The sequence below is a fragment of the Siniperca chuatsi genome, linkage group LG12 (genome assembly GCF_020085105.1).
Source record: "Siniperca chuatsi isolate FFG_IHB_CAS linkage group LG12, ASM2008510v1, whole genome shotgun sequence".
Classification (NCBI taxonomy): Eukaryota; Metazoa; Chordata; class Actinopteri; order Centrarchiformes; family Sinipercidae; genus Siniperca; species Siniperca chuatsi.
In genome coordinates, this window is record NC_058053.1 from 13,209,889 (window position 1) to 13,234,568 (window position 24,680).

Below are 24,680 nucleotides of genomic sequence, written 5' to 3' on the forward strand. Positions count from 1 at the left end.
GTCAAATCAGGCGAACCCACTTCCCTCCTCCTCCAAATTGTCTGTCTTTGTAGTACCACAAGGCAGCAGTGAGTGCATCACTGGAAACGTGGAAGTGCGCAGGAGCCGCGCATGGAAATCGAAGGGAAAGAAGGATCTAAGCAGCCAAAGGAGCATCTGGTGGATCTCTACCGCTGAACCATGAGAATCTAGTCGACATTTCTCTAAGAAAGGGGAATAGGTGCCCGAAAAGAGCCTGTCAATCAGCGTCGATGCGCGCAGCCAAAAATGACGACAGTGGGACAGTGATTTTCTTCCTCCGGCTTGTCATTTTTTACAGTCATATGCTTGGACGCAATTCATCTCCTATGTATACAGATCACAAAGGAAGGACTGGAAACCGAATAATTTCCAACACAGCCGCAAGTGCGCACAGAGACGTTTCATCCTGGAAACCGTTTCCAGCGACTAATTACGCAAAGATATTGGTGTTTTATGGGCCGTTAAAGGATTTTGAACTTTCGCATGAAAACTTACTTTGTGAGTACAGTTTTGAACAGGTCGATATAGCCCCAACCTTCACGGGCGATGAGTAGTCGACGCAGCAACTGATAAACCTGTAAAACCTGGACTGCGACTGGCGCGTTTGGATACCTTATCCTGTGCGTCGCTTATTTTATTTTTTTTTTCATATGGCTTCTGTCTTCGGGGTTTGTAAACTACTGGTACATTATTGATATTTCATGGCTGTAGAGTGTACCAACACTAGTGCGTGGCGAAAGTGGACGGTGCAAGACTAATTGGAGCGAAGACAGCGCACTTTTATCGCCTTATTTCCAAACAGGAGACATTGCGCACGGGCATTCACGACTGCAGCAACTAGCTACAACCCAGACTTTTTTTTTTTAATCATTGAATCCTTTGTTGTTTCTTTCGCTGCTGTCATCGTAGTATGTCTGCACTTCGAAAGAAATTTGGGGACGATTATCAGGTAGTGACCACCTCATCTAGCGGGTCTGGATTCAATCAGCATCCCCCAGAGAAAAAGAGGAAGAGGCAGCGGTTCGTGGACAAGAACGGGCGATGTAACGTCCAGCATGGGAACCTGGGTGGTGAAACCAGCAGATACCTCTCAGACTTATTCACAACACTCGTAGATTTGAAATGGCGCTGGAATCTATTTATTTTCATCCTCACCTACACTGTCGCTTGGCTCTTCATGGCCTCTATGTGGTGGTGCATTGCATACATCAGAGGAGACCTCAACAGAGCCCACAATGACAAGTACACTCCATGTGTGGCCAATGTCTATAACTTTCCCTCAGCCTTTCTCTTCTTCATAGAGACCGAGGCCACAATAGGATATGGTTACAGATACATCACAGACAAATGTCCCGAGGGGATCATTCTCTTTCTTTTCCAGTCGATCCTCGGATCGATCGTCGATGCCTTTCTGATCGGCTGCATGTTTATCAAGATGTCTCAGCCCAAGAAAAGGGCCGAGACTTTGATGTTCAGTGAACATGCGGTGATTTCTATGCGAGATGGAAAACTAACTCTCATGTTCAGGGTCGGCAACCTGCGTAACAGCCATATGGTGTCTGCACAGATCCGCTGCAAATTGCTGAAAGTAAGTGACTTTTAGTCGGGAGGCATCCACTATTTTTGTTCTATTCCCATTGTTTATCATGGCCCACTTCATGTTTACTGAAGGGCCTCCACATAGACAGTTAAGCCTCCTCCTGTTGACTGCATTTGACTGTATTTAATAGACAAAGCTTAATTTTAATTTCCAAACATTCTTGACTAATACAATGATGCATATAATACAAATAGACCATAAGAAACCATAAGACCAATTGCAATCCTTGACCAAGCCATATCACAGAAGGCCCTTTATCTGTTTCACAAATTCTACTGTATATTTTGCATAAGTGATAGAGGAAAAATAATCCATCAAGTTTGCCAAGTGGCCTTCACCACAACAATGTGTCCCTACATCAGACCTTGAGAAGAACATGTTCTTCGTACGCTCATTTTAAAAACTGTGACAAAGTGGTCCTTAGTTACAACTTGGTGTAAATGTGCTGCTGTCCCTTATTAAGAGAACATCATCTATGGATTTCCTTGCTGTAAACCTTCACATAAGTCTATAGTAAACCTACACAAACGTTTTTTAAACAATGCTCCACAATGCAAATGTATATCCACCAATTATCATGGTAATGTACTGTAAAAGGAATACAGCGATAGTATAGGAGATTAAATGTAGGCTCCCATAAAGTTTGAGGTAAGTTTTACCAAAGACACACTGCAACCGTATCCATCTTAGCACATTACTAAAACTGTTTTATCAGAAAGACAAACATTCTACTTGTTTCAAGTTTCCATGTCCTGACAGCATCAAGAAATTTAAACCAGTTGATTTGATTCAGCTGTTTAAAAAAATGATACATTTTAACACTCAGTAATACATCAAATCAAATGCTGAGGTGGATATTCTTGCAGTATAAATTGATGCCTCTTTTGAAGTCGTTATATTAATAGTATTATAATAATAGTATTTTTTGCTGATAGACTGATGATTGGATTGATCTGATTGCATATAAAATGTGAAAAGCTCACACAAAGGCTCTTGATAAGCCAGAGTAGATAAGTCTGTCTTACCCCTTCCTTCCCTCACCAAACATCTCTGTCTCTGTCTCTTCCTGTACGCTTCCTTAGTCTCGCCAGACGCCCGAGGGTGAGTTTCTTCCGCTGGATCAGTTGGAGTTGGATGTGGGTTTCAGTACCGGGGCAGACCAGCTCTTTCTCGTCTCACCACTCACGATCTGCCATGTGATTGACACCAAAAGCCCCTTCTACGACCTCTCCCAGAGGTCCATGCAAACAGAGCAGTTTGAAATTGTGGTGATACTAGAAGGAATAGTAGAGACTACAGGTGAGTAACCCCAAACCTGCATTTATGTAGGCCTGCTATTAAAGCCTGCTGCCTGTTTCAGTGCATGTTGTGGCTGCAGGCTAAATGTACGGGATGTTGAATTGTCTTTATGTTTTTGAGCTGCTGCAATATCTTTTTCTGCGACAAATCTCATGAATAGGATCGGGCTCTTTCATAGGTGATAATATTAACTACTGACCTCTTGATTGCATTTTATTGATTTTTGTTTCTGTGGCAAAAATAACAACAACAGAGGCGCTAATAATAGCAGTGGTTAGCATTTATACATCATAGATGATTGATTTTGTGTCGCAGGTATTAAGTGAAACATTTTTTTAGTCTATGCATTAAAACGCCACCTGGGTTTTGGGAAGTTTCAAGCTACATTAGCAAGCTACATTGAACAGGTTCAAACTCCAGCAGGTTAACGTTAGGTTATTTTCTCATCTGAAACAAATTCCATTCCTCTGCCTTTGTGCCTGTACAGCACTTACCCTGTGGCTGCTATTCTTAGAGGGGATAATAATTTGCTTTCTAAGGTCCCTTTGGAATTAGGGAATTCCATTTCCACAAGTTGAGTAAAGCCTGAATCTCCACTGTGGTCATTTTGAATTCAACAGTACAGCTGATATAGTGTGGGGAGAGCTCCTTCAGTGTTATAGAGTGACCAGAGGAGCAGTTGTAATAGAATGGTTCAGAGAAAACAGCATATGGAGATGTGACATGGAGGCTTACAGGCAGACGCTGCTGACAGCAATTAGTGAAGATATTCAATTCCTAATGGATAGATTTGAAAGTGATTTAGTGTAGTTTTATTAAAGTCTCTTTGCAGCTGAGACGTATCTGACGTACAATACGGGTTCTTCAGTTTATGACATGCAACATTCATGCTGTGGCATTTTGATGAGACTTGACATATTCACAAGCATGCTGTACACGGATGTGTTAGATACGGCCCACAAAATTTGGTCTGCTCAGTGTTTGAACACTGTTTCTTTCTTTTAGTTAATTATTTATGAATTCAGTTAATAACCCATAAACAGGTGGTGCAAAAATGATCTAAATTTGTTGTAAAGTTTCTTATGAGAGTAACTGTAAGCTATTTAACCTGAACTCGCCTGCTTCTGTGAACAGGTTGCTTTGGTTTTAAGGTGTGAAAATATTCAGTGTAGCGATGTGATTGAATTATCATTGATGTCTTAGTAGGTATTTATAGTTTTACAGTGACTGTCACAGAAGCATGTGTCAACACATCGGCTTCATTTATAATAGTCACAATCTCAGTTTTAATGAAACCGGCTGGGCTTAATTCTCTGGGATTGTTACACTCACATTTTTTACTTCACAGACATTTGTGCATCGAGGATCAGTTGTAGTTATGTGAAGTTGTTGGAAAGACTGATGTAGATACAATCTATGGTTAAAAATGTATGTACAGTGAAAGTCTAAATCCTCAGACGCTTTCATTTCTGGCCAATGTAACTCTGTTTCCATGGCAACCTCTCCTTGAGTATTCAGGATTGCAGCACTGCACCTAAACTTAGGTTTTTATTTCTATGGTATAGGAATCATAACACAATTTCAGTAATAAACCAGGCAAACATGCGATGCTGAACATGAAATGAAATTGCTTTGTTGACATCACCTGGCATTAAGGAAGATCTCTTCTCAAATATGAAAAGCACACGGAGGCGTTACTGTACTATGAAGCGCTTGCCAGAACAGGTGATACAGCAGAGAAAGAAGAGGATGAAATATTTATGAGGCTTGTTGTTTACTAGTGAAGAAGCTGCCCAACTCGATGTTTTTTTTTTTGTTGTTGTTGTTCTTTTTTCTTTTCTTTTTTTTGTTATGTGTGAAAAAACTACTGTCTGGAACACAAGTTAAAATACTCTCCACTGCAGATTAAAGCTACACAATCACTGGCTTCTTTGTCCTTCCTACTAGATAATAACAGACACAACAGTGTACCCTTTTTAACATAGTGACCTTTTGTTCCCCCGTGATCACAGAAAAATATTTTGGACTGAATGAAGTTCTCTTTACGCACAAGAAAAAAAAAAGAAAAAAGGAGCGTGTCTTGCAACACAGCATGTAGGAGCCCAGAATTGTTCCATTTTGCTGTTGCTGACAACCTCTACATTGTATAAAAAGGTATGAGCTATTCCTCATTCCATTTGAATAGGAGCCCAAGGTGTTTTTGATCACCACCTCAGTATGATGCACCTTCCAAATGAGACATGTAGGTTGTCTGGTAGCAGCATATTTTCTTCTGGAGTAATGCCAGTTGTGGCTTTGTGGTATCGAGTTGGTTTTCTGACGCGGCTGTGGGAAGATGTTGTGCAGCTGAGGATAAATTGACTTTACATCACGTTGCAATTAATACACTGTACTGTACATGCTGTCTGACTGCTTGCCCTGAAAAACAGGCTAGCTGTAGGTTAAAAAAAAAAGCACAAACAAGAAGTCTGTAGTAACAAGTTTTGGTTGAGTTAACAGCACTAACAGGGATAATGTCTGACACAATAACAATCAATACAAGCAACACAAACCACATCACTCCCCTATAAGTGTTTTTAGAGTTACTACAGTGTTGCTGGCTACAGAGCAAATATGCATGTCAGGCTCTGTGTGATTCTGTTGATGTGACTCTCAGCACAGTAACACCAAGTTGAGTTACTTCTGCATTATTTGTACATTGCCGGCATGACAAAAGAGGAATTTATTACTGCTTGAGTGAATAACAAGTAAGGACTGCAGCCCAGCTGATATTGGATCTTTGGGTATAGTGCTGATACCAATTACTAATAAATACAATGTATACAAGAAATTCAAATTTTGTCATTATGGAGTTTTGACAAACAAAAAAAATTTACCTATTAGATTTTACAGTTGAACGATAAGCTTATTAATTCTCACAGAGTCTGCAGTGCAGTAACATCTGCTCAGTAATGATATGAGGGAGTCTGCTGAAACTGATCACAGTTTCTGTTCTGTTGTCTCAGTATTGTTTATTTGAATTATTATATGTAATGCAGATATCTCTGCACAAGAAATAACCTTTATATACTACTTATTTGCAACAGCAAATACGTTTTGTAAGAAATGTGATGCTGCCCAAACTACATTTTTTTATCAACATGATGGAAAATTGGAGTTAACACATCTGGCAAGTAGCAAAATGTTCATTCTGAATGTATCAGAAAAATGTTTTTTGACACTGTATTTCATTAGTCTACTCCACAATATCCCCTCTTGCAATACAATATCCGTTTTTTGCAACTAAAGCATTTTAAGTCTTTTTTATGGTTATGTTTAGGTAATCAAAGCACTTGATCTTGGTTTAATATTGAAAAGTCAAAAGTGACTTAAAATACAAGACACGACATGTTTACTTTATTAACATGTAAACGAATTAACCAAAGTGCATTTGTTGCCTAAACATAACCACATGCAGCACAAAGGATGCAAACTCTGGTCTCTTTTGTCAATGTCCTGTGCTTTGTACACCCACCGTCCACCCTGAACACGTCAATACGAGTACCATGCTGTACATATATTTAGCGCTAACTACCCTTGAACATAATTGATAAAACAAATTAGTAGTATATACTGTAAATAAAATTTTTAGGACGCAGGGTTATTCTGTGATAAGCCAATATCAGCTAATAATGTCACCCTTTAAAAGCTATTACACACTTATGGTCCACCCACACATCTTTTTTCACTTATGTTGCCTGATGAGACCCTTTCTCAGGACTGTGTTGGCATGTAAGAAGTGGGCTTGATTGACAACTCCCAGACTCCCCTGTTTGTTTTGTAGCACTGTTTAGAGCAGGACAACTTATCCTGTTATCATTCTTATTGGGCCATAGAGTTCGGTTACATGATGTGATTTCCAGCATAGCTCCACCCAACTTCAACCTGGCTAGTGATCTAATTGGACAGTGTGATTGAAAACACCTGTGTGTCTGCGCAGGGCCTTTGATTAATTTTCTAACTCAATTGGTCATTTGTTTTTGTTTTTTTACAGCAGACATTTTGACTAGTCGTTGTAGGAAAAGCACAGGTGTTACTAATAACATTAACAATGGCTCTGTTCTATTCAAGTGACCCAGTAAGCAGTAGCCAGGTTTCCATCCAAATGTAGTGCAAATTTTAACCAAATTTCCAGAAAATCAGAAAAAGAAAATTAATGCGTGTTTCCATCCACTACTGTTATGTAAATATTAGGAGCTGGTTTATCCTAACAGCTGGCGGCACTAATTCTCCAGCCATACATTACAGAAGAAGAGGGCACGTGCACATGATGACGTAATTAAGAGAGCGCCAGTCAAACCTCAGATGGTGGAAAACAATGTAGAAATGTAGAAATATTGCATTTATGTTTGCTTCATGTATTAATTTGAGGAAGGTTGCCATCTGATGTTTTCATCTGCTGCTATTTTTAGTCTTTGTGGACATTTAATGCCGGGTTCAGACGACACGATATCAACCAACCCGACAGACATAGGGTGTCACGAACAAAAATGGGCGTTGAGCGCAACAATCGATCGTTTTATCCTGTCTAGCGTTTCATAGCGGATGACAACTGACACCGCATCTAGGACGCCTCACAACGTCCTCCAAAGTACCACGACGTGTTGACCAATAGGAGCACAGAGCGCTCTTCCGCACACAACTGCAAACTTGGCAAAGCAAAGTGGAATGATGCTGTTGGTGTTGCTAGTTGGAACTGTGAAACAGAGGAAAGGTCACAATCGTTTTTTCTTTCTGTTTTTAGGCTTTTCCGAACTCAAGACCAGTATCATACACACCGCTTGTTTGTTTACATTCTTGTTCCCGGAAGTCGGCCCCTTCCCACATCACGCGTGTCGTGAAAGACGACAAGCTATGATTGGTCGGGCACCAACGTGTAGTCTGTCATGTCTCTCACCCAAGTCACGAATTTATGACTCTATAATCTCCTAATTTGACACAGTGACCATCGTAACAGATAAAAATATCGTATATTCTGAATCCGCCATAAATCGCATGCTTCATGTACGTCATGACTTATTTGCTAAGTCTGTTTCCATCACACTGTGTTGCATTTATTTTTTATTGATATGGCAACTTTTCCACTTCAGCCAAGAACGTTTTTGCAATATTTTGAGTTTTTTACTCTGATTTTTGAAAATGCACATCAAAACAGGTGGATGGAAATGTACTTAATGTTACAGTGAACCAGCATGCACAATACCAGGACCCTGAAACTGAAGCAGCTAAATGGAACTTTTTTTATTTACACCTGTGCTTTTGTTACACCTGTGACATGTCAAAATGTCTTCCACGAAAAAGGCCTCTTCTAAATATATAAGCTTTATTATGATTTAGTGTGAAAAATAATTCGAAAACAAATTGTGAAATAGTGACAATATTAATAACATTGCAGTGTAGTTTTCATTGTACCATTACAGAGCTGATGATGACCTGACTTTGACTCATCAGCTGATTCAGAACTACTACATGCAGTCGTAAAATACATCAGAAGTTTAGATAAGTGTCCCATTAACACCAGCAATGCTGTTCAACACTACAAAGGCTTAAATACCAAGCCAGAGGCAATCTGTTCATTAGTGGAGCTGATTCTTGAGAACCCAAAATAAACTGTAGCTGCCAGTAACAGACGTTTAGGTTCCTCCAACCATGAAACGAGTCAGTGTATTGCAACTACATTCATTTCATGATTTTCAGTGTTGGATTTGTACAGGATGCGGCTACACCACAACACTCCTGTCTGAATGCTGCTGCTCCTGTATGTTGCACATCTAATGTGTATTTATTTAATTTAAGACCAGGCAGTTTTCACATTAGATAAATAATAACTAACAAAGATAAACAAGCTGATGATTTATTTCATGGAGAACTCATTTCCCTAACAGAACAGAAAGTCTGTCAGCACATTAGTCTAAACCTGAAATTTTGTGTTTAGCGTTTGGGGTCTAACATGGTGGCAAAACATAGATCTTCACAAGCTCTGCAAAGTGTTTTTAAATTCACTCATCAGCTATGAAAAGCAATGATTCATGAGCATAAACTGTATCATCAGCATAAACCTTTTTTCTTTTCAGAGTGATGTGACTTTCATGCAAATGTGTGGAGTGTGATCATTACACTTGCCGTGAAATTCATAAAATGCTGCAAATATGTAAATTTAGATTTTTAGCAAAGTTGACGTGTGTTTTTTTTAGGATTTAGAGGCATAAAGTTTGCTTCATGATAAACTCAGCTGTCTTGGTGTTGGTGCATTTAAATGCTTGTCTTTGTTTGCTCAGAGAGATTTCAGTTAGACTTTATTTCACTCTTCTGGTGACACAGCACATTTGTACTCCAGGCAAACACCCTGCTTACTGAGCTAACTGATAATCTCCATTTTCCACTGAATGTGTGTTGTACATGAAACACAGCATCACATTTCATCTCTTGATTTGGTTATGAGGCAAATTATGGCCAAAAGATCAAAAACGCTTTCTCTTCTCTTCGATAAGGTCGTGCGTTGATTTTTGATTGTTTTCAAAGATTTCTGTCAGCCCCCTCTTTTTCATTCCTGCTACAAGGCTTTCCTATGATTCACTGTTATGGAATAAAAAATAGAATATCCCAGCTATCTGCTCATTTTAAAATGAGTGTGGGTGGCAGGGGGTTAGGTTCATATAGACTGGATCAACTTGTAATGTTTATTCATGTGTTTTTGTGTGCATAAATGCAGTATGTGACTGGAGAGAACAGCTTTGAATAATGAATTGCCTACCTGTATGCTCAATATTTGAAATTGTGCAACTGCATCTTTTAAATGAAGACTATTTTTGGACCTGTGCAGTATTAAAGTTTTAGGAAAAGAAGCAGGACATATTATGATTTGAATTAGATCTTTAAGATTTATGATCAAATATATGAACTCTTAATAAAAAGGCATTAAGTAGACTCTTGCCACTCAGTTTAGGTTATAAAAATAAGTAATTACCTGATGTGGGTTGTGTAAAAAGAATTGTGTTATGTAATACTATCATCATAGCTTCAATTAAGTTTTTGTTGTGCAACAAATGTACATAAAGCGTATATTTAGAAAATGAAATTAAGAGTAATCATTGCTTTGATGCAGACTCTGTCTAGTAGTAAAGCCAGCCAGCATAATTAATTGGAAACATCTATTGCCACTGATTAGCAGAGCAGCCAATGTCATGGCCCGATCTGTGTTTTATCATCAGCGGCAGTAATTGAAATGAAATGGAGTGCTTTCTGTTGCGCCAGAGGCCTAATAGTTTCATTCAAATGAGTAAGAGGCCATAGCCCCGGAGGTCTGGGGTCACCTGACGTCAGGAGCATCAGACCTTAAGTAAACACTGGCATAAGTGAACCTCCGGATATGAGCCAACTGTAAAGTCCTCTGGAGAAACTGACCATAATTCATTCTGAATCATTACACTGAGAGCGTGTCCTCTCTTCCTGGTGTTGTGCTTTCTGCTACGGCCCTGCGGGTCAAAGGGTTAACGTGGGTTCAGTGGGGGGAGTTAAAGCTGCAGATCAGGTGAGAGTGGGAGTTTCCAATTAAATCTAATGTGCTCAGGATGAGAACTCAGGAGAGAAGTGGCTGTCCCTGCTGAGCCCCACCTGTGTAGCGATAAGCCACCAGTTGGAAACCTTTCAGCGCTCTTGTTAAAATGTATTTCATGCTTTTGGTTCATTTGACTTAATTAACAATACATTTTCCAACTACCTGCCTTGAATATTTCCGCATGGGTAATGTTTGCAGTGTCATGATAAGATAGCGATACATGAAGTCTGGATATGAATACAATAATATACTGATATACTTTCCTGGTAATCTTTAAATAGCATAGACAGTATGGTATTATTATTTATTATGTTCATCAAAATTCCATGATTGGTCGAATGTAAATAAGCACTGTACATTTACTGTAGAATAGGACTGCACAATTAATTGAAATATTATCGAAACCACAATATGGCCAATTGCAATATCCAAATCGCAGAAGCTGCAATTTTTTTGAAAAAAGTAAAACGTGTGACAAAACAGCATTATAATGAAGTACTGTGGTGCTGCAGAGATTCCCTGGTCTATAAATTTTGTTCTCCAGATGTAAGAAAACATGTTTGTTTGGTTCAGACCCCAACAAATGTCACATCATGATTTTTATAGTTTTTTTTTTCAGTGAAAATGAAAATTGTGATGCAAAAATGATAATTCCCACAAAAGTTAGTTGTACTTAACATGAGGATTCCCATTTTCTGCTAGTTTTTACTTGAACTCCAATATGTATCAGACATGAGTATTGTACTTTGTACTCAGCTACAGTTGTTGACTGTTGTAGTTGATAGCTACTTTGCAGATTAAGATTTTACATACAAATCATATGTTAATTTTATAAAACACAGTGCATTTTTATAGAAGAAATTACATTAGCTTCACCTTCAACTTTACTTTGACTTTTTAAACATTTTGCTGAAAATACTTCTCTGCTTTTACTTAAGTTAGATTTTGAACTATTTGTAATGGAGGATTTTTATATTGTGGTATTGCTACTTTTACTTGATTATAAAGGTGTTCATGATATTTTATGTATACTGGCATCTGCTGAACAACTACTCATTAGGTTCTGCACAAAGGCAGTGTGGTTTAGCTTGCATGAATAACACTGAAATTAGCATTACTAATTTTAGATAAACAAACAAGGGTATTCTAGGAATGCATATGTGATTTACCTTGCATGTCTACTGTACATACAATAATTGCACTGGGGATGAACTCCACTTAATGGGCATTGCAGCGAACCAGCTATGACATCCTGGATTCATTATCCCTTTTAGATGAACTGTGCTGGCTTCCCAAGGGGGAGCACGGTAATTGTGTCTTTAGGGATTTGTCAAGTCCCTGTTGGAGGGCAATAAATCACTGGCAGAGGAGGTGTGGCGGCAGACCTGGGGTGAACTTGTGTGACGAAAGCACCAGAAATGCATTTGCCAACAGTGTCTCAGTTTTCTCGTTACGCTACGAAGAGTTAGAAATAATTGACTAGGTCTTGGTTGCCTTTGTCTCAGAAGATGTGCATGCCATGATTTTGTGAGAAGGACACTTTTTTTGGTTATTAACAACACAAACTTTAGATCTCATTATAAACCCCTGTTTAGGATGGAGGATGGACACTCAGGGCAAAGTGTTACATGTTCATAATTGAGATAATATTGTGGCTCCACTTGTTTAAGAGGTTATGAGAAAGGTTGAGATGCACTTTCAGTGTTGGTCACTGGCAGCATTGATTGGTGGTGCTGCGACCGTCCCTGAAGCACAGGTGAATCAATCCTGCGGCCTAAGCACAGAACCACATGAACATGTTGTTCTTAAGGCTTGCCTTCTAGCAAGACCCTCCTCTGGGATGTCTCTCTCTGATTTTGTCACTCAGACGTGCTTGAGTTAGTTTACTGGAATAATCTGCCCTCGAGCTCAAGTGACAAACTTGAAAAAAACAATAGGAATGCTTTCCTAACAGCAAGTTACCCCGATCATTTCTGCGCTCAATTTATAATGAAGAGAAAATTATTCATAGCCCCAGTTGGTTTGGACACATCCACAGTGTGAGTTTTTCTATATGACCAGTAGCGGGTGTTTGGCCTAAAGGAAATCCATCGATTGCCGTTTTGCTCATCTGGTTCCCTTTACAGCAGCATTCAGCACTGCCTTCTCTTGGTAAAATGTGCTCTCCTGGCTGTGTTGATGGCCTACAGCCATATGTTCCTAGCCTGCCTGAAACCCCACCTTGTGTGGAGATGGTTGGAAGCCCCTGCTGCTATTCCCTTCCCAACAGCCTCCACACTCAAGCAATTGCCTCAGCATCCAGGCTCTCCCCTCCCCCACAGCACTGCACATCCCCTGCCTTTTTCCTCCATCAGCTTCCTCCTTGTTCTCGTTGCTCAGCCAGTGCTGTATGGGTGGAATAAACCTCAGAGCTGCAAGCAACTGGAGGCCACCGTCACATATAGATAACACACTAAAACAGTATTTAACAGAGGGAGGGGACATATTTCTCTCTTTGAAAAAAGTCAAACTGTGAAAAACAGGTCACTGAATGCTTGTGGATTTTCCTACACTTTACCACTCGATGGTGGTCACCATAGAAACAGATGATCAGACAGGACTTGTGGCCACAATAGCGGTGTCTGTGTCACAAAAAGATTTATTTTATTTTATTGTAGGTACAATTTGTTCTATCATTTGTAACATTTCATTGAAAAGAATAACAAGTGGGTTGGTGAAAAGCCAAACTACTAAGAAACATATTATTCAGACCTGTGAATTGAACTTTTCTCTCTTCAAGCTTAAACACACCACCCAGCATCTTTATATTCTCCTCTTCCTCAGTTTACCATTACCGTATTCAGCACAGCAGCTTAATATGTTGTAACACAGATCCTAAAAAGAAGACAAAGGGGAATTATGCTTCCTGTTTTGCAAAATGAGGAACAGCATAATGGTCTCCACTTAATTTGTTCCTCACAATCCAGCAATGGAGCAAAGGCATTTTGTGGATAGCCTTGGCCACAGCGAGTGCCCGACAATGAGATCAGGAGGATTCTTGGACGGTGTTGTGTGGTGGTGGTGGTGCTCTCTGTATGCAGCGTCCAGATTCTCATGCTTGTTTTTGCTAGCGTTTTTCTCATACATAACACTTGAGCTGTTTCCACAGCAGTGATAGACTGTCAGGGGACTTTGCTGACAGCACTGCACTCGTGAGTGAGTTTGTATGTGTGTGCTGTGTGTATGTGTGTGTGTGGGTGTGTGTGTGTGTGTGTGTGTGTGACCATTTGAGTGACTGAGTGAAGGAGAGAGCCAGACAGACATAGAGAGAGAGAGGGAGGTTATTTGTGATTTTGTCACTAAATAGTAGGTTGCAAAGAACTCTTCGACGCCCACCTTTTTAAGTGACTCGCATTGTGAGGGTTCATCTAAAGAAGTCATTTGAATAAACCTTCATTTTCACATAGGCGTCAATTTTGAGTGTCATTTGCTTGGTGCCCATGGGTTGTTGAATCATATAATAGCACTGAGTTTTTTTCCTCCAGATTGAGACTGCCTAGATGATTTGACAGAGTTGCAATAAATAGATCTCTGCTCTCAGGTCTGCCCCTTGACCTTTACTCTGTCCTCAGTGTGTCAAGTGTAGATCTGCAGCTGAGAATCTAACTGAGCCAGGCACCAAATGGATATGATCCTTTGGCTTCAGCAACCTGGATGAGCTTCTTTTAGACGACCGAGTCTGTGAATACCACTTAGGTTTTTCTTTTTTTCAGCTACTATCAAGAAACACTGGTAGGCCGCCTCCAAGTTTACAGTGCTTTTCTATTCCAGCCCCCAAAGAACCCATTTTATCTTTGCTGTCACTCCGCTGACTCTGCAGCTGCTTCACTTTGTTAGACCAGAGAAGCAGCCAGCTCTGTGCTATCAACAAGAAGTGCATTTATTTAGAGTATCAAGCTGAGATGGCTTTTGGGCATCTAAATCTCAAAGTTTATTCTTTCTGCCTCTTTGCTTTTTTTCAGTCCATAATGGAATCAGCTGGGAGTCTGTGAAATATTGTACATAGTGTACAGCGCAGATAAAGCACCCGTAATGTCCAGACAGACATCCCATTTCAGTGCCGTATAGTCACTTCTTGCTTTTTTCAGTTGAGAAATATTGCAAAAATCAAACCTATACTATATATCCAAAAACACACAACTTCTAGTACATACCCTAATCTTTTCTCGTTTAGACTACTGCAGCTCCCTGTTTACTTGCATTTCTCAGCCCGTTCAAATTGCAGCGGCTAGGATGCTAACAAAAACTAGCTGTTGGTCACACATCACACTAATTCTTGCCTCCCTTCATTGGCTTCCAGTTAAACACAGAATCAACTTCAAAATCTTACTAATTACGTACAAGGCCTTACATGGCCTGGCGCCTGCATATATAGCAGAATTGTTGAGCACCTATTCCAGCTGTCAGCCTTTTATCTGTTCCCCGTTCCTATTTTAATTCCAGAGGGGACCATGCTTTTGCGGTTATAGCTCCCACACAGCCTTCCCCATTCCATCAGATCTGCTGAATCTGTTGTTTTTTTTAAAAGCCCCTCAGAACTCATTTCTATAGTTTAACCTTTTCATAAATACGCTCTGTTTTGCCTTTAGTTATGTTTATTTTTGGTCATGTGCTTTAATTCTGACTATGTATCATGCATATGTATTTGTTTGTGTGTATGTATGTATGTACTTGTCTGTATATATGTATACTTGTTTTTGTATGTGTCTATTTTATCTGTGAAGCACTTTGTAACTATGTCTTTTCAAAAGCACTACATAAATAAAAATTGTTATTATTATTCCAAAGTCCACTTCTTTTTTTGAAATTCTGTTTGGTTTTCTTGTTTTGAAAATCTCAGCATGTGAAACACCTGCACGCATCGATGCAGAAAATGTTTCTTCTCTGATTTTTTTTGTTCATTCCCCACTGGAATTTACCTTTAATGAGATGAACGTTTTTTTTACTTCTGTCTTGAATTTGTGGATTCAGCAGAGGATTATTCTAATGCCGCTCATGCTGTCACATGGATATTGCCTACAGTATGAGAGCAGAAAACTGCCTGGGGAACTTTAGCGATCAGGTACTTCTGAAGGGATTTCACACTTGTGTAGGATTATGGTATACATTGGCCAGTCAGAAAAGATCATATATCCCACAACCTGTATATTGTAGGCATAGTTTTATGAAAAAATGCATGTACTAGGAACAGCCAAGATACTGCGCAGAACCCTCGAGCTCCCAGGCCTCTGTTAGAGGACCCGAGCTCGAGGGTGAAGGATGAAGTTTTTATTTTATTATATATATATATATATATATATATATATATATATAGAGAGAGAGAGATAGAGATGTACAACATCAACAGGACTCTAAGACACTTCATTGCGAACTCGATGAGGCTGTGGAAAACCACCCTTGAGGCCAATGGCAAGCCACTTGCACAAGTATCCATCAAATGTGGCATATACCAAGGAGATGCTCTGTCCCCACTGCTGTTCTGCATAGGACTGAACCCCTCAGCCAAATAATCAACAAGACTGGCTATGGATACCGACTCAGGAAGCAGGGCCACCATCAGTCACCTCCTCTACATGGATGACATCAAGCTATACGCTAAGAGCGAGCGGGACATCGACTCACTGATCCACACCACCAGGATCTACAGCTCTGACATTGGGATGTCATTCAGGCTTGAGAAGTGCAGTCGAATGGTGACAAAGAGAGGGAAGGTAGTCCACACAGAAGGGGTCTCACTCCCAGAAGGAACAATAGCAGACATTGAGGATGGTTACAAGTACCTTGGAATACCACAGGCAAATGGCAACCTCGAAGAGGCAACAAGGAAGACGGCAACGGCCAAATACCTCCAACGAGTAAGGCAAGTCCTAGGAAGTCAGCTCAATGGCAAGAACAAGACCCAGGCAATAAACAGCTACGCCCTACCAGTGATAAGATACCCTGCGGGAATAATAAGTTGGCCAAAGGAAGAGATACAGACCACAGACGTTAAGACGCGAAAGCTCCTCACCATGCATGGAGGGTTCCATCCCAAATCCAGCACCCTGAGACTGTACGCTAGCCGTAAGGAAGGCGGCCGTGGACTAGTGAGTGTGAGAGCCACTATCCAGGATGAAACATCCAAGATCCACAAGTACATCCAAGATAAGGCCCCAACAGATGACGTGCTCAGGGAATGTCTCAGGCAATGGGGAACAGAGGAAGAGGTGCTGGAGGAAGGACCATCATGGGAGGACAAACCCCTACACGGGATGTACCACCGGAACATAACTGAAGTGGCTGATATCAAGAAGTCCTACCAATGGCTAGAGCGGGCTGGATTGAAGGACAGCACAGAGGCACTCATCATGGCTGCACAGGAGCAGGCCCTGAGCACCAGAGAAATAGAGGCCCAGATCTACCACACCAGCCAAGACCCAAGGTGTAGGCTGTGCAAAGAGGCCCCTGAGACAATCCAGCACATAACTGCAGGGTGTAAGATGCTGGCAGGAAAAGCATACATGGAGCGCCATAACCAAGTAGCTGGCATAGTGTACAGGAACATCTGCACTGAGTATGGACTGGAAACCCCGAGGTCAAAGTGGGAAACACCTCCAAAGGTGGTAGAGAATGACCGAGCCAAGATCCTGTGGGACTTCCAGATCCAGACTGACAGAATGGTAATGGCGAACCAGCCTGACATCGTGGTGGTTGACAAACAGCAGAGGAAAGCCGTTGTGGTTGACGTGGCAATACCAAGTGATGGCAACATCAGGAAAAAGGAACATGAGAAACTAGAGAAGTACCAAGGGCTCAGAGAAGAGCTGGAGAAGGCCTGGAAGGTGAAGGCAACAGTGGTACCCGTGGTCATCGGAGCACTCGGGGCAGTGACCCCCAAACTGGAGGAGTGGCTACAGCAGATCCCTGGAAGAACACCAGACATCTTGGTCCAGAAGAGTGCAGTACTGGGAACAGCAAAGATACTGCGCAGAACCCTCAAGCTCCCAGGCCTCTGGTAGAGGACCCGAGCTCGAAGGATGAGACCACCCGCGGAGGGTGAAGGACAAAGTTTTTTATATATATAAAATAAATATATATATATATATATATATATATTTATTTATATTTATATATTTATATATAAGCTCCATTTAAGCTTTTTGTTGATGTACAGGATGTTTAGTATAATTTTCTTTTTTGCTTGCTTGCACTTCCACGCAAAAACAATACTTGCAACGTGCAACATGTCAAGAAAGTTATTTGCTCATAATTTGATTGTAATTCTTACCTCCACTTTTAGATTTCATTAATTTGTCTACAGTCACAAACAAATATGATAAACAAGTAGTAAACAAACAAACAAGTAGTGCACAGTGGGTTTATCAGAGCTTTTCCCTCCTACTGCTGCTGGAAATATATAATATAAAATTACTGAATAGTGCATCTTTAATTTTTTGAATGCAGGACTATAATTATAAGAAATTATTATTTTTCCATTGTTGAATAGCTACTTTTACTTGGCACTTCTTCCACCATTTAGGTTGTTTGATTTGAATTAAGTAATTTGCATAATCATTATCTGCACAAAGAGGTTTTTCGTTGTCCAAGTGGTGAGAAATATAAGATACTGTAAGTCAACACACAGTTTATTTGATCATGTATGTACTGTATGCACTCCGAGAGAGTCTGTAACAGAGGTGGTACAGAATCTCTTATTGTGCAGCACTTTATTGAGAAGGTCCACTCCATTGAGAATTTGAAATGTATTGGTATTGGCTTATATGGAGTCACAGAAGGGAACAGATAACTATTTACTGAAATTAGAAGTGTAATGGATCCACAGAGTTACAATTTTCTCTCCTAATGGGCTGAATGAGGAATTGTCTTTTCAACGATTTTTTTTCCCCTCTTGGTTTTTTCTTCTTTCCCCCAATAGAGCTAACTGTATATTTTATTGTTCATGAGTTGAAGAATGAATGAATCTACTTATGTGTTGATTTGCTTTTATTGTGTTGATTCTGGTTGGGGCTGGACCAAAAGATTATTTTAATCATCAATTAATCTGACAATTACTTTTTCTGTAAACCAATTTGTTTTTTGGGGTTAGAAAATATCAGAAAATAGTTGTAAATGCCCACCACAAACACCCAGAGCCCAGGGTAACGCATTCAAGTTGTTTTTTTGCTCAAGTCCAAGGATATTTAACTTACTTATTATACAGCAAAAAGCGAAACAGAAAATCTGAGAAGCTGAAACCGCTGAATAGTTTGCATTTTTGCTTAAAAAATAATTCGCTGATTGCAGTGTTGTTGCAGATTAATTTAATCTCAAGTGACTTGATTAACTGATAAACATTTTCAGATTTTATTCTAGTATATCAATACTTAAATATGTAAATTTCATTCTTATCTTTTGGAATGTGTTGATCATCATGGGTGAAAGCCAGTATGAAGCTTCAAAGAGCCCAAAAAACAGTAAGAAATATATCTTGTATTTCATGGTTCTTTAAAAGTTGACATTTTGGAGGTACACAATATACACAGAATAGCAGTGATTTACTGTATATTATTTTACTAATGTGCAATTTCAGGCCATGTATATTCTCATGTTTATTGTCTGTTATACTGGATTGCATTAGATATAGCCACGTGCGGGGGAACCTTGTTGATGAGTGGTTAAAGATGCACACACTGTGACCGCGAAGTTCCTGGTAAGATTTGACAACCTATGTCACCCCTTCTCCCTTCTCTATATTCTATCAAGTAAAGGGAAAAACACCACAAAAGAATCTTAAAATAAAGACATAGCCAGGTGTATCTAGTACAGAGTATAAAAAATGTGTACAGAAAGTAATCTGAAGTTGTATGAGTGCTTGTTTGGTTTCACTTTTTGACACATACTGTATGTTAACTGTTGTTACCAACACCCCTAACTGGCTGGGAGTGACAACACTGCACACCACACATCTGAGGTGTTTCTTCCTCACAGGTGTGATGTTCTGCAGTCGCATGTTCCCAGCAGCAAACAGCAGCGGCGATAGGATAGGATAGATCCCCCCGTTGTGTGTGTGTTTATGACAAAATGCTCATATGATACAGAATGTGGTGCCATGAAGATGACACGGATATAAAACACTGCAATATACTGTAAGAGTGATAGATGATAGAGGAAGAGAAAATTACCCTGTGCTTTAATAATGTTGATATTTGTAATATGAGCTCTGGCCTTCACTGATGACAAGTCACCAAAATATATGATTTACCCACAAAAACAAAGGCACTCTGAGCTGCGGTTTTGTGTTGTAAAAGGTCATGTTTCAGGGACAGTAAAACCATTGTGATCTGACTCTGGAGCCATATGGATCATCTGACCCTGCCCTCAGTGGAAAATCCATTTTGAGCAGTTTTTCTTTTACCGTCGTGATCTAAAAGAGAGACTTTTGTTTTATGTTATAATTGTTACTTTTGACTCAGAAGTGAAAAGGTTTATGGCTGCCGCTTGCACACATTCCTACAGTTTTGTTTCCATAGAAACACTGAGTCCCGGGCAGGCGTGTATTTTAGAGTTACATAAGCCTTTACCAGTAATACGAAATACACACCGACATGGGTATTCGCATTTGACTGGATTCCTATTTTTAGGAATTTTATTCAGTAACAGAACATTTCTTATTATTTTATACTCAGGCTATTTTTAGCTGTTTAACTGTACTCTGTTAACATCTTTTTCTTCTACATAACAATTTCCATCACAAATCGAACTGTGTCGTGGCCTCAGTGAAAGTCGAGGCGCACAGTTCGTTACCATTGCTGTGTCAGTGCCATGAATGTGGGTGCTGCAGAAACAGCTGGTCTTTAGCAACACAATTGTACATGTGTCATGCAATCATGTCTATAATTGTGCTTGGCTCAGGCATCAAACATTGAATAACGTATGGAAATTAAATGTATATTAATGACCATGATTAAGTCTAGTGCCATTGTTAGTTTTATGAAGAAGGGTACAGTTGATTAGACCATCTACATCAGTGAGAGTGTTGAGAATCAGGCTGAATAGGGATTCAGCCCCAGGCCTGCAGGGTTCATGGGTTTCCAAAGGTCTTACAGCAACTCCTACACCATCTGCAGGAACAATAGAGCATTATTAATAGATGTAAGATGAAGCTATTTGGGTCTTTTGTATTACTGTGGCAACCTTTTGCCTCAGGCACAGTTTCATTTCACTTGTTCCAACCTTTTTTCTTCACTCCTGTATGTACTGTATGGATGTCCAGTTAACATTGCAGCGATGACTGTACTATTTGATAAAGCAGGTACTGTATGGCTGACTTCTGGTGGTGATTAAGTTGCTGTTATAAATCACAACTGAAAGCATTTTACACCCCAGTTTTCTCAGAATCAGTATATGTAAGCCTGTCGATGATCAAATGGTGACTATATTTTGGCTGGAGGCATCTTAAAAGGTTCACAATGCAATAAGATTTCCATTCACACTTAACTCTCAATCACTTTGGCCCTAAAGTTCTCATTAGCTTTGCCTGCTTTATTCACTGCAGCATACTTCCATATGCCTAAAGGCTCCGGGACTCTGAGGCAATAGTGCAGAAGTAATACTTTGAATACCCCAAACACACTTGATGTTCAGTCTCTTGCACATCTGCGATTGTGTACAGAGCTGTTATCAGTGAATTATTTTATGACCTTGGGAATCGGGTGGAATCACAGATGCCTCTAGTTGCGATGATGACATCCACATCTCACTGCTTCGTCTTAGTTTGAACCCAACTATCGCTGCTAGAACAATATTAAGTTGGTAATTAAAACGTGATAATAACCTACTGCAGTCACTGATTTCCTAATGGATTTCAACAAGTCTTAACATGAGGACTCCCAGCCATTTCTCTATGCTAAAATAAGGGCTTTTTGGACTGATATAACCACTTTAGTGGTTTGTTTTAGATGTAAACCTAATTATAGTTTTTCTTTCAGTAAGAAATGAAAATAGTTTTTTCAGCCGAATGTTAACTAATGCACAGGCAGCTATGATAGCAGCTGCTCAATAATGGTGACGAGTAATCACTAATAAGTATCCAATAACTTTGCATGGGAAAAAAATGTTGTTGATCATTAATTCAAATGATTTTGCTAATTGCATTCATTTGGGAGTTTTTAAGCAGGGATTTAATTCAGAGTCCCCTGTGAGGGAAAATTTATTTTTGAGTGTATCATAATCTGCTTTTTTGTGCTAAGCAGAGCATAGTTACGGGTACACACACACAAACCCAGAACATGCGAAATAGGATGTTTTATTTTAATTAAATAATCTCAAAATGACAGAATTGTTTCGACGCAAACGTTTTGAACATCACACTCCTTTTGGTTTTTCTCAAGCTGAGCAATGTTATGTAACAGTTACTGTATGTATCTTTTTGTGTTCTGGATTAAATTGGATTCCCTTCATTGTGTCAGAAAGCTCCAAAAAAACTTTAGAGTGAGCTAGACCTCCTGAAGCTTTTTCTGCAGCCGTTACTCCTGTGGCTTTGCCTCTCCAGCAATTTGATTATCTTAATCCTCTATCTTTTGTAGCTACTAGCCAAGCTTAAGGTATGGACTGAACTGTTAAGTAGCATAAGAGGTGATATGGAAAAAACCTGTGGTTTTTTACTAGAAGCACAGAATATTATGGGTTGTTCTCTGTCTTGGCTTTAACCTGTTTTGTATGCATTAATGCGGAACCTCAGGTAAACAGAAAATATTAAAAACTATTAATAAATATATTGATATCAGATTTACTCTGTGAATATATGACAAGTGCATTGGCAGTTCCTTATGAACAGTCATTTCAAAATGAATTGGGTCTTTTATGATTAAATAATTAGTCATTCTTATAAAACACACAGCAAATAACTTAAGTTCAGGCTGGAAACTGCTCATAAACATCACGTTTTGACTGAAAAATCAATTAAGCTTTTTATTTAGGCAGCTGGCTCTGTAATACAGTAAGTACATATTCATTGAGACACTTTTGTTTGCAATATTGTTTGCTTTGTGATCTGAAAATGGCAAGAATCGTGGTGAATACCCTACTGTTGATTCTTATGGAACAGTGCCAAACATATAATTAAATCAGTGCTCTGTTGTTTAGAACTAGAGTCATGAAACATTTCATCTTAAAATGTTGGTCTTTACTGTGTTTGGCAACACAATGACACATAATTTGTCATAATTTTTGAAGAAATAAATCTGACAATTCCTCCAGTGGATGGTCTTTATGTTTTTTTTCTCTTTGACAGGTATGACCTGCCAAGCGAGGACATCTTACACCGAGGACGAGGTTCTGTGGGGACACCGCTTCTTCCCGGTTATCTCCTTGGAGGAAGGCTTCTTTAAGGTGGACTACTCTCAGTTCCACGCCACATTCGAGGTGCCCACTCCTCCATACAGTGTGAAGGAGCAGGAGGAAGCTCTGCTCCTCTCCTCGCCCCTCATGGCTCCGTCCCTGTGCAACAGTGGGGAGAAGAACAGCTCTCTGGACTGCCTGGAGACCCTGGAGGACAATGACAGCACCACCAAGCTGCCCACCAAGCTCCAGAAGATCACAGGGCGGGACGGCCTGCCCAAGAAGCTACTAAGGATGAGCTCCACCACCTCAGAGATGACTTACAGCTTTGGAGACCTGCCCATGAAGCTGCAGCGAATCAGCTCTGTTCCCGGTGTCTCTGATGATAAGCAGGCTGGTAAGGCCTCCAAGATCAGCTCAGAGCCAATGAGTAAGTCAGTGGCAGACTTACCTCCCAAGCTGCAGCGACTGGCTGGGGGAGGAGGGGGCAGGATGGACGGACACCTGCCGCCCAAACTCAGAAAGATGAATTCAGATCGCTTTACATAAAGCAGGCAACATATTTTAACTTATGCCATCCACCTTTATTCCCCTACCCGAAGTCCTTGTACTATTCCTAATTTATTAATGGACAATATTCTTATATTAAAAGAAATGTAGAATATGTGCACAAATACCTTATATAAAGTAGGGTGATGGAATTGAGCACATTTGTCCCTGGATGTAAGTGTACATGCTATGATGAAAGACCTCTGATATTTTTTTTAGGATGATGTACAATTAGGACAATCTGGCATGTAAGAAACAACGCATGTAGAACAGAATCTCAATAATTTCTGGCATGACATTTGTTGATATATTATTTTACAAAAACAATTTCATTATTGAATTTACTGACAGTGAAAAATTGCACAAAGCCATACGACGTGGAAAACCTACATTACATGGTTCTAATTTGTGGTGACGAAAGACACATACATTTGTTTTGAGTTGATTGCTTTAGTTGTTTAATGTAAAACTGTGCCAATGTTATGTTGATTGCATGCTCCTCTTATTGACTTAGCTATACAAAGGTAATAGAAAAAGATGTTTAGCCTTAACTATATTACCTTGTTTCCATTTTCATGTTTGCTCACAGCTGGATTTTTGGTATTTCATATATAGACTATTTTACCATGTGAAATTTTATGACTTTATTAGTTGATCAAATGCAGAATATGTTGCTAGATGATGCATTCTACATTTGAAAATGCATTATTGGCATCATATGACCTGTCTGAACTGGGCACAATGCTACTCAATTTTCACTTGCTTATTAAAGTAACACTTAAGTTGAAAGAGTCAATACTTTTACTTGATAAGCACAAAGCAATCATTATATAATAATACCCTGTGTTATTAGAAAGCATTTATGGGCATTTTGTCATTAATTAACTGCTTAGGGCAGTAGTTCAGTACTGTGCAATCACTTTTTTTCATTATATAACAAAATCAACTTAATCTACAGTAGGCCTGTGTGGTCATATAAAACACTCCATTAGAATTTCAACTTAGGTGTTACTGGTTAGATTTAGGTGGGCCTGTAAGGAAATTGTAACCTTTGTCTTAAGGGCCCATAATCTCCCTCCTCTGTGATGAAAGCAATAATATTATAATGACTATAATCTTTATATAGCCACAGGGTCTACCACAGCCCCATATTCATTCTGTTTACTGAATCCATGCCATGAAATCTGGTTTTCTCTAAATGCATCAAAGACATTGTATGATACCCAATCTCTTCAGGAATAAAGATCTAACATAAGT

The 24,680-nt window shown here is 39.6% G+C and overlaps 1 protein-coding gene across 2 annotated transcripts; it reads left to right on the forward strand.

The window, feature by feature from the left end:
- Window positions 1–24,680, forward strand: kcnj3a (potassium inwardly rectifying channel subfamily J member 3a). 2 transcript variants are annotated; one of them, XM_044217660.1, is made up of 3 exons: window positions 1–1,609; window positions 2,704–2,920; window positions 19,174–22,821. In XM_044217660.1, exons 1-3 carry the CDS (start codon window positions 932–934, stop codon window positions 19,212–19,214), a joined length of 936 nt encoding a protein of 311 aa, XP_044073595.1. In that variant the 5' UTR covers window positions 1–931; the 3' UTR covers window positions 19,215–22,821. The 2 variants fall into 2 exon arrangements, with proteins under 2 accessions (XP_044073595.1, XP_044073593.1); XM_044217658.1 differs by lacking the exon at window positions 19,174–22,821 and adding an exon at window positions 22,828–24,680 and having other exon boundaries at window positions 18–1,609.

What these genes read in the sequence shown, in the direction of transcription:
- kcnj3a (XM_044217658.1), top strand. Translation starts at nt 932, where the DNA reads ATGTCTGCACTTCGAAAGAAATTTGGGGACGATTATCAGGTAGTGACC. An exon ending in TCCGCTGCAAATTGCTGAAA is followed by an intron (nt 1,610 to 2,703) that starts GTAAGTGACTTT and finishes ACGCTTCCTTAG; the next exon opens with TCTCGCCAGACGCCCGAGGG. An exon ending in AGGAATAGTAGAGACTACAG is followed by an intron (nt 2,921 to 22,827) that starts GTGAGTAACCCC and finishes TCTCTTTGACAG; the next exon opens with GTATGACCTGCCAAGCGAGG.